The 16,030-nt window shown below is 42.0% G+C and overlaps 1 protein-coding gene across 1 annotated transcript; it reads left to right on the top strand.

The window, feature by feature from the left end:
• Positions 1-5,077: 5,077 nt before the first annotated feature.
• Positions 5,078-6,157, top strand: LOC147005558 (TD and POZ domain-containing protein 5-like). The gene has a single exon (XM_085836052.1). The coding sequence runs from the start codon at positions 5,078-5,080 to the stop codon at positions 6,155-6,157; it is 1,080 nt and encodes a 359-aa protein (XP_085692178.1).
• The last annotated feature ends 9,873 nt before the right edge of the window (positions 6,158-16,030 follow it).

Below are 16,030 nucleotides of genomic sequence, written 5' to 3'. Positions count from 1 at the left end.
TTGGGTATCTGCCCAAGAGTGGGAAAGCTGGGTCTTGAGGTAGATAGATTCCCAGTTATCTGAGAAACCACCATATTGATTTCCAGAGTGACTGTACAGGTTAGCATTTCCACCAGCAATGGGGGAGTGTATTTGCTCCACAGCCTTACCTGCATGAGCTCTCACTTGTGTTTTTGACCTTAGCCACTCTGAAAGGCTTGAGAAGGAATCTCAGAGTCATTTTCATTTTCCTGATGACCAAGGATGTTAAATATTTCTTTAAATTCTTCTCAGATATTTGAGATTCTTCTGTCCAGAATTTTCTGTTCACATCTGTACCCCACTTTTAATTTGCTTCTTTGGTTTAATAATATCTAGATTCTCGATTTATTTTTGTACCTTATAGATTAGTCTTTTATCAGATGTTTGGTTGGTAAAATTTTTGCATTTAAATTTTACATTTCCCTGTTGTTTTGTGTCATTGTTAGGAGGCAAGACCATATATTAAGAAAATTTTACAGAGGTTGGAGAGGTTAAGAGAAAAGAGTCTGAGGGACCTAGGGATAGTGACAAAGAGAATATTTACTAAAAGTGAGACTACAGAGGAAAAGCAGGTGAAAGGAGTGAAGCAACAGACTCCAAACCTAGCAAAGTTCCTGTTAACAGCCATGTTCAAAACAGAAGACCATAGCAGACACCTGAAACAGATAGCTTAAGAAGGAGGTAAAAAGCGAGACCCAGAAGATCAAAGGTGCCCCTTCCCCAAGTCCAGGACAACGCTAACATTAAAAGGGGAAACCCACCAGCTTTTTTATTACTAGTAAAGTTCCACATTCTGTTTTGCTAAAATCTGAAGATAAAGTCTCTTCATCAAATTATAAATGACTTTCCAGTGGCAACAGAAACAACACAAAAAACCCCAAAGTCCTCTTAGGTATCCTGGCAAATTTGGACTTTTAAGCCCCTGCTAAAAAGGCTTACTTTTTACTGTGTCAATTACAGGTGACCTCCCTAGATCCGGGGATATATACTCAAAATTAGGTCCCTGACATCAGCCAATGGCCAATATATCACCAGTTGGCAGAATCTGGCTCTCATCCTGTTTACACATCAGAGCAGCAACGACCTCCTGGTTAAAGATGATGCCAGAATGACTCATTACCACCCTCTTTGCCTGCATGAGCCCCCTTTTCTGATGGCAAAAGGTTACCTTGCCTATCCATTTTTGATCTGCAATCATTATTCCAATGCCAGCCTTTGCCACACCTTCTGCATATTTGAGAAGGCAGGAGACTTCTCTATGGATTACTTTTCAAAAAAAAAAAAAAGTTGTTCCTAGGAACGCCTTGCCTAAAATCCATGTGAAGTGACCTTGCTTACCACAACTAAAGCATCTGCACTTTGATTTTTCTTAATACCTTTAAAAGTCACTTCTATCGAACTAGCAACATAAGCATGAGATCCAATGATCCTAGATTGTAATATGGAGACAAAAAGCTACAGAGATGACAAGAAATACAAATGAATAATAGTTACTTTTCCAATAAACACCTTAGAAATTCAACTGCTCTGTCACCTCTGGAGGTAAGTCTTGTTAAGTCATCTTCAGTTTATGTACTAGTGTCCTGAAACTTTGAAAGATGTGATGCCAGGCTTTACAGGATTCTGATCTGAGGCTGAGGTTAAAATGTCTGAAAAGAATCTGCTGAAGAGGGCTGGTGAGATGGCTCAGTGGGTAAGAGCACCCGACTGCTCTTCCGAAGGTCCAGAGTTCAAATCCCAGCAACCACATGGTGGCTCACAACCATCTGTAATGGGATCTGGCGCCCTCTTCTGGAGTGTCTGAAGACAGCTACAGTGTACTTACATATAATAAATAAATCTAGCCCGGGTGTGGTGGCACACGCCTTTAATCCCAGCACGCGGGAGGCAGAGGCAGGCGGATTTCTGAGTTCGAGGCCAGCCTGGTCTACAAAGTGAGTACCAGGACAGCCAGGGCTACACAGAGAAACCCTGTCTCCAAAAAACCAAAAAAAAAAAAAAAAAAAAAAAAAAAAAGAATCTGCTGAAGAGTCACTGATACTAATAGTAGCGATAAGTCAAAGGGAGGAATCAAAAATCAAAAACAACGGATTGATTTATGCTAAGGGATGAGCAGCGTTGGAGCCAGGCATACAAGAGAGCTGGGGGTGGCTGAGCTGATTGAACCACCATAGGTATCTTTGTGTCCTCTAGACTATAGTTCTAAGAAATGAAAAACTGAAGATATGAGAAATGTAGGATGAGAAATGTAGGAAGAGTTTTACACTTCATTTTTCATGAGGGCAGTAATGACAAACCCTAATCTTTGATATCTGTTGCATGTATGCTGCAGTCTCTCCCCTTTCAGGACTAATACAGTAAGCATGGCAGTTCCATGTCTGAAGAGGACAAAAATCACCTGTGGAGGATGTAGTCTATGAGGCATTGATAAGGTGAATCCTGCCAATTAAAGTGATTGAATTAAGAAGCGTTTAGGACATTTCTAAACCACAACCTTAAATGAAAAATGATTTCCAGCGAGGTTTTCCTTGGAAGGACGTACAAGATCAGGAACCAAATTGGAAGGAGTCATCACAAGATCTGTGGGTCTAATCAGAATAACACACTGGAAAAAAGAAAGTCACCTTAAGAGGTTTGGGGTTTTGCTTTCTGCCCATTATATAGGAGCTCTTCCACATGCCCTCCGTTTTGTGAGCACTCAGACTGCTGACAAGTTCAGGACAAAACACCTTCCTTAATCATGTTTATGTCAGGAATCAGTGTAAGACCAGCACAAGTGTAAGTAACAGATGTGCAGAGATTGACATTATAACTTCATTTATGGAAGAATGACCCCATTAATCAAAGTACACTAGTGATGGCCATTCTTCCTGTCGGGATACTCTGGGCTTACATAACATGCAAAACTAAAGGGCATAGCTTTTAAAAATTTTGCTTAAGATGAAGTAGTTAGATCCAGTTCAAATACAGATCTGTGGGGTAGAAAAACACACACCTTTAATCTGAGTCTTGAGTCAAGAAAACACACACCTTTAATCCAGAAATTGAGATTAGAAGAAACACCCTGAACTGGGCCACACCTTCTGATAGGGGCCTATATAAACCCATGGAAGAAGGAAGATTTGTCTCTTGGCCTGCTTGCTCTCACAACACTAGCAAGTTCATTTCTTCAGTGACATTAGAAACTACTTCTTCAGGATTCTGGTATATACTGAAGAACACCTGAGACTTCAAACTTTGTGGACTAAGTAAGTACTGGCTTTAGCAACTGTTATAGTAGTTGGACCTCTGCCCATACTCTTTTGTTGGTAGTCCAGTCCTGGGGAGAGTGTAGCCAGTTGACACTGTTGCTCAGAAAATGGGCCTGAAAACACCCTCAATTCCTTCAGTCTCTTTTCCAAATCCTTCATTGGGGACCACATTCCACCTCACTACTTGTGCTCACTGAAATGGTTTGTCCTTTGAGTAGAGGAAGGCTAGTGATTTGTTTGAGTTAATTTCATATCCAGCCCTGCTGAAGTTGTTTATCAGGTTTAGGAGTTCTCTGGTGGGATGTTTGGGGTGGCTTAAGGATACTATTATATCAGCTGCAAATAGTGATATTTTTTTTTACTTTTTCCTTTCCAATTTGTATCATTTTGTTGACTAATTGCTCTGGTTAGGACTTCAAGTACTATATTGAATTGGTAGGGATTTTAGTGAGGTTTCTTCAAGTTTTTCTCCATTTAGTTCGATGTAGGCTACTGGTTTACTATATATTGCTTTTCCTATGTTAAAGTATGGGCCTTGAATTCCTGATTTTTGCAAGACTTTCACCATGAAGGGGTGTTGAATTTTGTCAAATGCATTCTCAGCATCTAATGAGATGATCATGTGATCATTATTCTTTGAGTTTGTTTATATAGTGGATTATGTTGATGGATTTCCATATATTGGACCATCCCCGCATCCCTGGGGTGATTCTACTTGATTGAGTGGATGGTCATTTTGATGTGTCCTTAGATTCCATTTGTGAGAATTTCATTGAGTATTTTTGCATCAATGTTCATGAGGGAAACTGGTCTGAAGTTCTCTTTCTTTGATGGGTCTTTTTTTTTTTTTTTTTTTTTTTTTTTTTTTGGTTTTTCGAGACAGGGTTTCTCTGTATAGCCCTGGCTGTCCTGGAACTCACTTTGTAGACCAGTCTGGCCTCGAACTCAGGAATCCACCTGCCTCTACCTCCCGAGTGCTGGGATTGAAGGCATGCACCACCACGCCTGGCTTTGATGGGTCTTTATGTGGCTTTGGTATCAGCATAACTGTGGCTTCATGGACCTAATTGGGTAGTGTTCCTTCTGTTTCTATTTTGTGGATTAGTTTGAAGAGTATTGGTATTAGGTCTTCTTTGACTGTCTGATTTAATTCTGCAGTAAACCCATCTGGCCCAGCGATCTTTGGGTTAGAGGAATTTTAATGACTGTTTCTATTTCTTTAGGGGTTACGGGACTGTTTAGATGATGTGCAGGAAGGGACAAGTGATCATTATTCTTTGAGTTTGTTTATATAGTGAATTATGTTGATGGATTTCTATATATTGAACCATCCCCACATCCCTGGGGTGATCACAATCAGAACCAGGGAGACCAACTAACACCACAGATAACCAGATGGCAAGAGAAATACAGCACAATTTAAATGAGAATGTTTAAAAATTTTAAAACTCTTAGAAAAGTGGATAGAATAGCCAAAATTAGTTACCACATTCAATAAACACACAAAGTCACAGAAAGGCAGAGACAAAGAGAGACACAAACACAGAGGGGGGAGACAGAGAACAGGAGAGGGAGATTTAAAACTCACCATACATCTATATTATCTTCTATAAAACAAATGTTGAAATCTAGAGAAAAATACAGTAGAAACACAAGTTTCCAACATAATACATGGGGAAATTTAGGAGAAATTGAAACTAAAATCTAAAAATGTATCTATAATTGTATCTGATATGATGAAGGGGAAATAACTTCTAGTTCTTCTTTACAGATCAACTTAATCCTCGAAACTACCTCCAGCAGAAATGTCAGAGGACATGGAAGCCACCGGGTGGGGATACACACATATCAGCGTTGACAGCGTCTGCCAGAAGTGGATTATTAGCAACTTTTCATTTTGCATGGATGGAATTAGGGAAAAAATTACAAGCCCAAAATTCTCGTTAAAGGCCAGTGACAAAGTGGAATGGGTTTTGAGGGTACACCCAAACGGAAGTGATGAAGAAAGCAAAGATTACTTGTCAGTTTACCTGGGATTACTCCACTGTCAAAAGAGCCCAGTTTGGGCAAAGTATGAATTCTGGATCATAAATTCCCAAGGAGAGAAATATCAAAGTAGGAAGAGCACAAACGTCGTTAGCTTTCAAAAAAATCAATTCAGGGGATTCAAAAAGTTTATCCTAAGAGATTTCTTCCTCTCCAATCCACCTTGGCTCCTCCCTGAAGACCAGCTTACCCTCTGCTGCCAGGTTAGCATAATGGGAGCCTTCTTTAACATACCTGGACAGAGCATAACACCTGCAGTCCCGGATCCAAGACACATGATGGCAGATAACCTAGGTGAGCTGTGGGAGAATTCCCTCTTCACAGACTGCTGCCTGTTTGTAGCTGGCCAAGATTTCAGGGCTCACAAGGCCATCCTAGCAGCTCGCTCTCCAGTTTTCAGAGCCATGTTTGAACATGAAATGGAGGAGAGACTAACAAACCGTGTTGAGATCCATGACCTGGATCCCAAAGTCTTCAAGGAGATGATGGGCTTCATTTACACTGGGAAGGTGCCAAACCTCCACAGCCACTCCATGGCCTGTGATCTGCTGGCAGCTGCTGACAGGTATGGCCTTGAGGGCTTGATGGTCATATGTGAGGATGCCCTCTGCAGGAACCTCTCTGTGGAGAATGCTGCACACACTCTCATTCTGGCTGACCTCCACAGCACAGAGCACCTGAAGACTCAGGTCCTGGATTTCATTGCACTTCATGCTTCTGAGGTCTCTGAGACCTCAGAGTGGAAGTCAATGGTGAAGTCCCATCCCCACTTGGTGGCTGAAGCATTCCACTCCCTGGCTTCTGCACAGTGTTTCTTGGAGCCCTCACTAAACACCTAAAATGAGTTTAGGGGATGGACAGCTATGACCAACATCTGTCTTCCAATAGCAATAACCAGTGTTGTTACCACCGACTTCTGGTTAGAGTGCAGTATTGCTGGAACATTTATAGTGAACCTGGGAAAACACAGCATGGTGGCTCAGGATTTAAAACAGCTGTTATATGTTAAAATGGTGGGTGGGAGATGGGCAGCACTGGAGTCTGGGACAGTCTCCTTGACATCTACTCTGTTAATGTTCTAGTTTGATTTTTGTCTGATGACTTGGAAACTGAGATTTAATTTAGGTGCTGGCCCTAAGCACAGACAAACCTGAGTTTCTTCAGAGGCACCTGTCTGCATTTGGACTATGTAGAAGAGATGCCTGGGGCCCAGAGCAAAGGATAAATCAAGCACGAATGTTAACTCACTGGAGAAGGAAAAGACAATGAAGACTTTTATTTTTTAAAGATTCAGTTTGTGGGAACTCAGCTGCAGAAGCAGTTACAGTTCACTCAGAGAACTCTGGTTCAGTTCTCAGCACACAGGAGAGTTTTTCAGCCACCTCTTAACTTGTGATCCAGAGGATCTGAGGCCCTCATCTGGTCCTCATTGCTACAAACAGCTCTGTTGACAAAACCTTAACCAAATAAAATATAATATGAATAAAACTTTTGAAAACAATTTGTGGATTCTAGAAATGTTTATGTTCAGAGAAGTCACATGTAGTTCAATAAGTCCTGCTCAGCTCTGGATGTTTGTGCAGACCTCTCACTGTCCTACCAGTATTAGAAACTTTTCTTGGCATTTAGTGTTGACAAATGAGAACTCTACCATCATGCTCTTATGGCGACTGGGAAGAGTAGACCAAAGTAGAGGGAGTCTACTCCTTTGGGATAGATGTGTTTGTGTTTCAAGGCAGGCAAAAATCTTTTGTATGTTTTGAAAACATTAGAAGGGATTAGTTCATTACAGATTCATACTCCTGAGGCCAATAATCTTCCCAAAGTTGTGTCCCCTTAATATAGTTCTGCATGTTGTTGTCAACCAGAACCATTTTGTGGCTACTTCATAAATGTAGTGATGCTACTGTTATGAGTTATATTATAAATAGCTGATATACAGGATATGTGATATGTACCCTCTATGAATAGCTCATCAGACTGCCAAAGGGATGGGGACCCACAGGTTAAAAACCAACTGTAGACATCCTTTCTGTGTGCCTACTCCTCCTGTGAGTCCCACAGACAATTCCCTTTAAAATTTTTAAAAAGATAGAATTTATCTAGTAATTCCTTATTTCAGTAGCTGCACTGTTGTTACTTTCTTCCTCTAGAGGCTCAAGTTTCTTTCATTTCAAAACACCACTCTTGAAGACAAATTCTTCTCTTAAAAAAAAATAGAGTTAATCAAGTCTTGGAAAGAGGGGGAAAAAAATCAGGAGACAAAACAGGAGATCGTCCTCTTAGCCTTATGTAACTTCTATTGAATTGGAATTAATTCAGTAGTTCAACCAAAACCTGAGGTTTAGGCCCAAAGAAGGGTTCTTTAAAATATTCTCCATACATATGAATTCTTGAAAAACTAAAAAGATCCTTTTTTTTCTTTAATATAAGTAACTAGCAAGGTACAGTGCCACTATAAACAAGCTAAATTGGAATAAAAATTAAAAGCAAGGTCAAGCATGGTGACTTTTAATTCCAGCACTCGGGAGGCAGAGGAAGGTAAATCTCTGAGTTTGAGGCCAGACTGATCTAGAGAATGAGTTCTAGGACAGCTGGAACCTGTCTTGCTCATCTTGTGATTAAACCAGAGGAGAGATTGGTTCCTTGACAGCACTCTGCAATCAAAGGTGGCATCATTCTGTGTTGGTGGACAGTGTGCCACTGAGCAGCTGATCTTGATGGGCTCATCCAGGTAGACATGATGCTCCTGAAATGGGTGCCACTTCAGGCAGCAAGTAAAGATGGCCAAGGCTGACCGGGGTGGGTGTGGGGTCTGGACCAGCGACAATGAGGAGGAGCTCCTCCGGGTTTGAATGCTCTTCACAGGCTGACACCCCCATTCCCACAACATTTTAAAATTAAACTTTGCATTGTCTAAGCATAGATATCTCTTCAATTGGGAAGGAAGAACCCAGCACAAGCCCCATCACCTCCTTTAAAAATCAGAGGCTCCTTGACCAAAAAACGCAACTTTCAGTCCATTTTTCCTAAAGGCTCAAACATTGTGCCTTCTTGGGGAAAAAAAAAACCCTCCTGGAAGACAGTTTGGGGACAGGAGGCTTCTGAGCAGTTGTCACACATCAGTTCTTGTATTTTGTTTGACAACCCTCAGCTTCTTTGCATCTTCCCTTCCATAGCAGAAAAGGTGCAGCACTGAAGCATGAAGAGGGTTGACTCTGAGCAGCCAGGAAGTTACTTCAGGGCCCAAGGAAGAGAAACAGAGGACCTCCGGGCAGAGGTGCAGGGACAGAGGAGGAGGGCTAGTGGGTCAGCGGGCCTGGCTGCATTGCCCTGCTGTGGTGTGGAAGCCAGGAGTGTCAGGGGTCCCAGGGCCAGCGTGAACCCAGGCTGTGATCCGGGCTATGGGCATGGAAGGGCTGCCTGGGCACGGACAGCCTCTGGGTCACGAGTGTCAGGCACCTGTTGGGTGTCCTGGGACCTGGCTCTGTAGAACAGTGCAGAGAGAGCAACGACCTATACCAGTGAGGCTTGGGCGCTCAGGCTGGCCCAATGTTGGTTCCTTGTGGAGCTCTGGACTCTGCTGCTCAGCACTTGGGCCACCTCCCCTCAGGAGCATCCTCCCCAGGGTCTCATCCCATGGACTGGCAACTCCCAGAGGATGAAGGTGTGGGGAAGGGAGGCTGGCTCAGAGGTGGAGGGAGAAGCCTGGAGGCCTGGGCTGGGACCACTGCAGCCTCCTCCACTTGCAACCAGTGAGGCAAGAGGCAAGAAAAATTTCCACCTTGCCATCATTGGCCTCCATAGTGACTCTGACTGAAACCTACCAGGTGCATGGTCACCGGAATGCGTACCCTTTAAAAGAGACCCCCCCCCCTTCCTTCTCCTAAGCAGTAGTCTGGGGATATCATATGCTTGACGCCATGGAAGCCATGTTTGTCACCAGCAGAGAAGAGGGCAAGCTTATTTTTTTTCTCTCTACTTTTTTTTAATTAGGTATTTATTTCATTTACATTTCAAATGCTATCCCAAAAGTCCCCCACAGCCTTCCCCACCCACTCCCCCACCCACCCACTCCCACTTCTTGGCCCTGGCCTCCCCCTGTATTGAGGCATATAAAGTTTGCACGACCAATGGGCCTCTCATTCCACTGATGGCCGACTAGGCCATCTTCTGATACATATGCAGCTAGAGACAGGAGCTCCGGGGGGTACTAGTTAGTTCATATTGTTGTTCCACCTATAGGGCTGCAGATCCCCCCAGCTCCTTGGGTACTTTCTCTAGCTCCTCCATTGGGGGCCCTGTGATCCATCCAATAGCTGACTGTGAGCATCCACTTCTGTGTTTGCTAGGCCGCAATATAGTCTCACAAGAGACAGCTATATCAGGGTACTTTCAGCAAAATCTTACTAGTATATGCAATGGTGTCTGCGTTTGGAGGCTGATTATGAGATGGGTCCTCAGTATGGCAGTCTCTAGATGGTCCATCCTTTTGTCTCAGCTCCAAACTTTGTCTCTGTAACTCCTTCCATGGGTGTTTTGTTCCCAATTCTAAGAAGGGGCAAAGTATCCACACTTTGGTCTTTGTTCTTCTTGAGTTTCATGTGTTTCGCAAATTTTATCTTATATCTTGGGTATTCTAAGTTTCTGGGCTAACATCCACATATCAGTGAGTACATATCATGTGAGTTCTTTTGTGATTGGGTTACCTCACTCAGGATGATGCCCTCCAGGTCCATCCATTTGCCTAGGAATTTCATAAATTCGTTGTTTTTAATAGCTGAGTAGTACTCAATTGTGTAAATGTACCACATTTTCTGTATCCATTCCTCTGTTGTGGGGCATCTGGGTTCTTTCCAGCTTCTGGCTATTATAAATAAGACTGTTATGAACATAGTGGAGCATGTGTTCTTCTTACCGGTTGGAACATCTTCTGGATATATGCCCAGGAGAGGTATTGGAGGATCCTCTGGTAGAATTATGTCCAATTTTCTGAGGAACCACCAGAGTGATTTCCAGAGTGGTTGTACAAGCTTGCAATCCCACCAGCCAGGGAGGAGTGTTCTTCGTTCTCCACATGCTCGCCAGCATCTTCTATCACCTGAATTTGGCAAGCTTATTTTTAACAGGATTCCCCCCCCCCAACGCCTAAACCCCAACCCCCATCTCCACTCCTGCCTCTGCCATCTTCATCTTCAAAGCTCCAGACAACCTTAAGGGCCATTTTGGTTAAGAGCAAGAAAAATTTTGAGGGGTTGGATATTTCAAAATCACACAGCAGCAACTTAGAGCAGAAAGTGCCAACATGAACTAAATGTGTTTACTACAGTTCTCACTGAAAATACTAACAGGTAAGGAGCATAGTTCCAGGAAAAGGAAACACTCATAAGCAGCTATCATAGATGTCAGCAAATGAGTCACTCACCCATTCACTACAGATGACCAAGTTACACATGTCCCTAGATTTGATGACACCTGAAGGACTTTCCTCCAAACTGCTAAATTCTCAGTGCCTTACGAATTCCATCCCAATTTCATGTCATTTTCACTGATGGTACAATGTTTCTCAGAACTCCTTCCAGGATTCTAACCTGGAAAACGGAAAGTTGTTGTTTGTTTGTTTGGGGGGTGCGGATGTATTGTTTTGTTTTGTTTTGTTGAGGTGATGGTGGGATTAGTGACAGCTTTTCTCTGGCTGTGCAGGATCTCTTTATGTAGATCAAGCTCAACAATTCCTCCTTAAGCTCCCTCCCACTAACTCCTTGCTGTATGCTAGCTGCTAACTCCAGCATTCACTCACTGAAAACTCACTGACCAATCCTGGCAGGGAAGCATGGAAACTGCCTGTAGATGTTTCCCTCTCCTTCACTTCTTGGAGAAACACACTTTCCAGTCTAATCCCCAACACTATAGCAATCCTGGGGTGACCACTTTTCACTGTCTCCCCAAATTGCAAGGAGACAAAATAAGCAGATTGTGATGCAAAAACCCCCTCCTGTGAACCCTTTCAGACTTTTAAACTATCCCCATTCCTAAGTGTCAGCTCCCTGTACACAGAAACATTGAACCACCAGTGGCCAAAACTCTTGGGTCTAAAGAAAAGTTCCTGCCTGACAGCAGTGATGGCTGTCCTTAATGGTTAACTTGACTGTATCTGGAATGAACTACAATCCAGAATTTATGACGATATTGTAAAAATGTAAACTGAGGATTATGTCCAGGCCTAATTTGTACATGCCTTTAATCCCAGCATTTAGAAAACAGAGCCATGCAGATCTCTGAGTTTAAGGTCAATTTACAGAACTAATTCTAAGACAGCCAGGCCTAGGCAGTGAACCTGTAATAGAACCAAAGAAGCATGTTCCAGTCCCAGCAAGAAGCAGCAGTGGGCAGCTTGGGTCTAGACTAGAGTCACCTTTTGATCAAGATGTAGAGATGTTGCCTCTTCTAGTACCAAGCTTGGCTGTATGGTGACATGCTTCCCACCTTAATGACAATAGACTGAACCTCCAAAATGTCGAGCCAGCAAAAAATAAATGTTTGCCTTTATATGAGTTCCTTTGGTCATGATGTGTCTTCACAGCCATAAATCCCAAACTATGACAACATATACCAGACAACATATACCAATCACACTCTTCAAAAATCTAGAGACGGAACACAGGACAAGGATCAGAACTGCTACCAAACACAGACAAATGTAGAGATTAGGATTTAAATCTTTAACCATTGCAACCCAAGACTCTTAGATTCTAGCATAAACAACACAGTCAGTAACAGCCAGGGCAAAAAGTCTACATTGTAGCCCAGCTATCCTAACACAGCAGTCCCTGAACATTCCAACATGGCTGAAGAACATGCAAAAACCTTAAAACAATCTGTATGAAGGTGATAGAGGTCATTAAGGAGAGAATGAAGAATTCTCTTAAACCAATCCATGAACGCATATATAAACAGTGTAAGGAAAGAAAGAGATCCATTAAAGAAATCCACAAAAACAAAGTAAAAAGGGGAAGGTAAAGAGTCAAATTGTTTAATGTGTGAAAATGGAAATAGAATCCATAAACAAAACAAATACTCAGGGAATTTTGGAAAGGAGGAATTTAACATTTCCATACAAGGAATTGGACATAGTACTAACAGAGGATGCAGCAATACCACTCCTGGGCATATACCCAGAAGATGTTCCAAAATGTAATAAGAACACATTCTCTACTATTTCATAGCAGCCTTATGTATAATAGCCAGAAACTGGAAAGAACCCAGATGTCCCTGAACAGAGGAATAGATACAGAAAATATGGTACATTTACACAATGGAGTACTACTCAGCTATTAAGAACAATGAATTTAGGAAATTCCTAGGCAAATGGTTGGATCTGGAGGATATCATCCTGAGTGGGGTAACACAATCACAAAAGAACATACATGATATGCACTCACTGATAAGCATATATTAGTCCAGAAACTTAGAATACCCAAGATATAATTTGCAAAACACATGAAACTCAAGAAAAAGGAAGACCAAAGTGTGGATACTTTGTTCCTTCTTAGAATGGGGAACAAAATACCCATGGTAGAAGTTAGAGAGACAAGGAAAAAGACATTGCCAATAAGACAAAAAAGACACCAACATATTGGCAAAGGATTTTTACCAATCCTAAATCGGATAGGAGACTAATATCCAATATATACAAAGAGCTCAAGAAACTGGACTCTAGAAATTCAAATAACCCCATTAAAAAATGGGATACAGAGCTAAACAAAGGATTTTCAACTGAAATACTGAATGGCCGAGAAGCACCTGAAAATATATTCAAAATCTTTAATCATCAGGGAAATGCAAATCAAAACAACCTTGAGATTCCACCTCACACCAGTCAGAATGGCTAAGATCAAAAATTCAGGGACAGCCTGGCTTGGTGGTTCACACCTTTAATCCCAGCACTCTGGAAGCAGAGTCAGGCTGATTTCTGAGTTTGAGGCCAGCCTGGTCTACAAAGTGAGTTCCAGGACAGCCAGGGCTATACAGAGAAACCCTGTCTAGAAAAAGCAAAATAAATAAATAAATAAATAAATAAATAAATAAATAAATAAATAAATAAATAAATAAATTCAGGTGACAGCTGATGCTGGCGAGGATGTGGAGAAAGAGGAACGCTCCTCTATTGCTGGTGGGATTGCAAGCTTGTACAACCACTCTGGAAGTCAGTCTGGCAGAAAATTGGACATAATACTACCGGAAGATCCAGCAATACTTCTCCTGGGCATATACTCAGGAGACATTCCAACTGGTAATAAGAACACATGCTTCACTATGTTCATAGCAGCCTTATTTTTAATAGCCAGAAGCTGGAAAGAACCCAGCTGTCCCTCAACAGAAGAATGGATACAGAAAATGTGGTACATTTACATAATAGAGTACTACTCAGCCATTAAAACAATGAATTTATAAAATTCTTGTTCAAATGGATGTATCTGGAGGATATCATCCTTAGTGAGGTAACCCAATCACAAAAGAAGTCATTAGATATGCACTCACTGATAAGGGAATATTAGCCCAGAAACTTAGAATACCCAAGAAACAATTTGCAAAACACAAAAAATCAAGAAGAAAGACCAACATGTGGATACTTCATTCCCCTTAGAATAAGGAATAAAATACCCATGAAAGGAGTTACAGAGACAAAGTTTGGAGCTAAGACGTAAGGATAGACTATCCAGAGACTACCCCACCTGGGAATCCATTCCATAATCAGTCACCAAACCCAGACACTATTGCATATGCCAGCAAGATTTTGCTGAAAGGACCCTGGTATAGCTGTCTTGTATGAGACTATGCCAGTGAATGGCAAATACAGAAGTGGATGCTCACACTCATCTATAAGATGGAACACAAGGCTCCCAATGGAGAAGCTAGAGAAAGCACACAAGGAGCTGAAGGGATTTGCAACCCTATAGGTGTAACAACAATATGAACTAACCAGTATCCCCAGAGCTCGTGTCTCGAGCTGCATATGTAGCAAAAGATGGCCTAGTAGGCCATCACTTGGAAGAGAGTCCCCTTGATATTGCAATGTATATTTGCCCTAGTACAGGGGAATGCCAGGTCCAAGAAGTGGGAGTGGGTGGGTAGGGGATCAGGGCGTGAGGAGAGTATAGGGAACATTCGGGATCTCATTTGATACATATATAAAGAAAATATCTAATAAAAATGAGTTAATATTTTAAAAAAAGTTACAAACAAAACGTTCGGAGCTGAGATGGAAAGAAAGACCATCTAGAGTTTGCCTGACTCCCGTATCCTTCCCATATATGACCAACAAACTCAGACACCATTGCATATGCCAGAAAGATTTGCTGACAGGACCCAGATATAGCTCTCTTCTTGTGAGACTATGACAGTTCCTGGCAAATACAGAAGTGGATGGAACACAGAACCCCTAATGAAGGAGCTAGAGACAGTACCCAAGGAGTTAAAGGGGTCTGCAACCCTATAGGAGGAACAACAATATGAACTAACCAGTACCCCCCAGAGCTGTGTCTCTAGTTGCATATGTATTTGAGGATGGCCTAGTCAGCCATCAATGGAAGGAGAGGCCCTTGTTCTTGCGAAGATCGTATGCCCCAGTACAGGGGAATGCTAGGGCCAGGAAGCAGAAGAGGGTGGGTTGGAGTGCAGGGCAGGGGCCAGTATATGGAGGCTTTGGGAATAGTGTTTGAAATGTAAATGAAGAAAATATCTAATTTTTTTTCTTAACGTGAAGAAAATAGATCCAGTTCAAATACATACCATGGGGTAGAGAAAACACACACCTTTAATCTGGGTCTTGAGACAGGAAAACACACACCTTTAATTGGGTCTTGAGACAGGAAAACATACACCTTTAATCTGAGTCTTGAGGCAGGAAAGCACACACCTTTAATCCAGAAATTGAGACTAGAAGACACACCCTGAACTGGGCCACACCTTCTGCTTCGAGCCTCTATAAGCACATGGAAGAAGGAAGATTTGTCACTTGGCCTGCTTGTTTTCCTCATACTACCAAGCCTGTTTCTTCAGTGACATTAGAACCTACTTCTTCAGGATTCCCGTACATATTGCAGAACACCTGAGACCTCAAACTTTGTGGACTTAATAAGTACTGGCTTTAGCAATTTTTATATTAGCTGGACCTCAGCCTGTGGTTTTTGGTTGGAAGTCCAGACCTGAGGAGAGTGTAGCCATTTAACACTGTTGCTCCCAAAATGAGCCTGAAAACCCCCTCAACTCCTTCAGTCCTTTCTCCAATTCCTCCATTTGGGAACTCACTCCACTCCACTAAATGTGCTCAATAAAATGGTTTATCCTTTGAGTAGAGGAAGGCTACTGATTTGAGTTAATTTTATAGGCAGCTACTTTGCTGAAGTTGTTTATTAGGATTAGGAGTTCTCTGGTGGGATTTTTGGGGTGGCTTAAGGATACTATCATATCAGCTGCAAAATGTGATATTTTGACTTCTTCCTTTCCAATTTGTATCCTTTTGAGCTCCTTTTGTTGTCTAATTGCTTTGGTTAGAACTACCAGTACTGTGTTGACTAGGCAGGGAGAGAGTTCCTGATTTTAGTGAGGTTTCTTCAAGTTTTTCTCCATTTAGTTTGATGTTGGCTACTGGTTTGCTGTATTCTTTTAGTATGGGCCTTGAATTCCTGATCTTTCCAAGAATTTTACCA

This window comes from Mus caroli, unplaced genomic scaffold (genome assembly GCF_978045245.1).
Source record: "Mus caroli unplaced genomic scaffold, Mus_caroli_1 scaffold_3, whole genome shotgun sequence".
Classification (NCBI taxonomy): Eukaryota; Metazoa; Chordata; class Mammalia; order Rodentia; family Muridae; genus Mus; species Mus caroli.
This window is presented reverse-complemented; position numbering and strand designations above follow the sequence as displayed.

Bases quoted from the DNA above. Each gene is read 5' to 3' on its own strand.
- LOC147005558 (XM_085836052.1), top strand. From the start codon at position 5,078: ATGTCAGAGGACATGGAAGCCACCGGGTGGGGATACACACATATCAGC.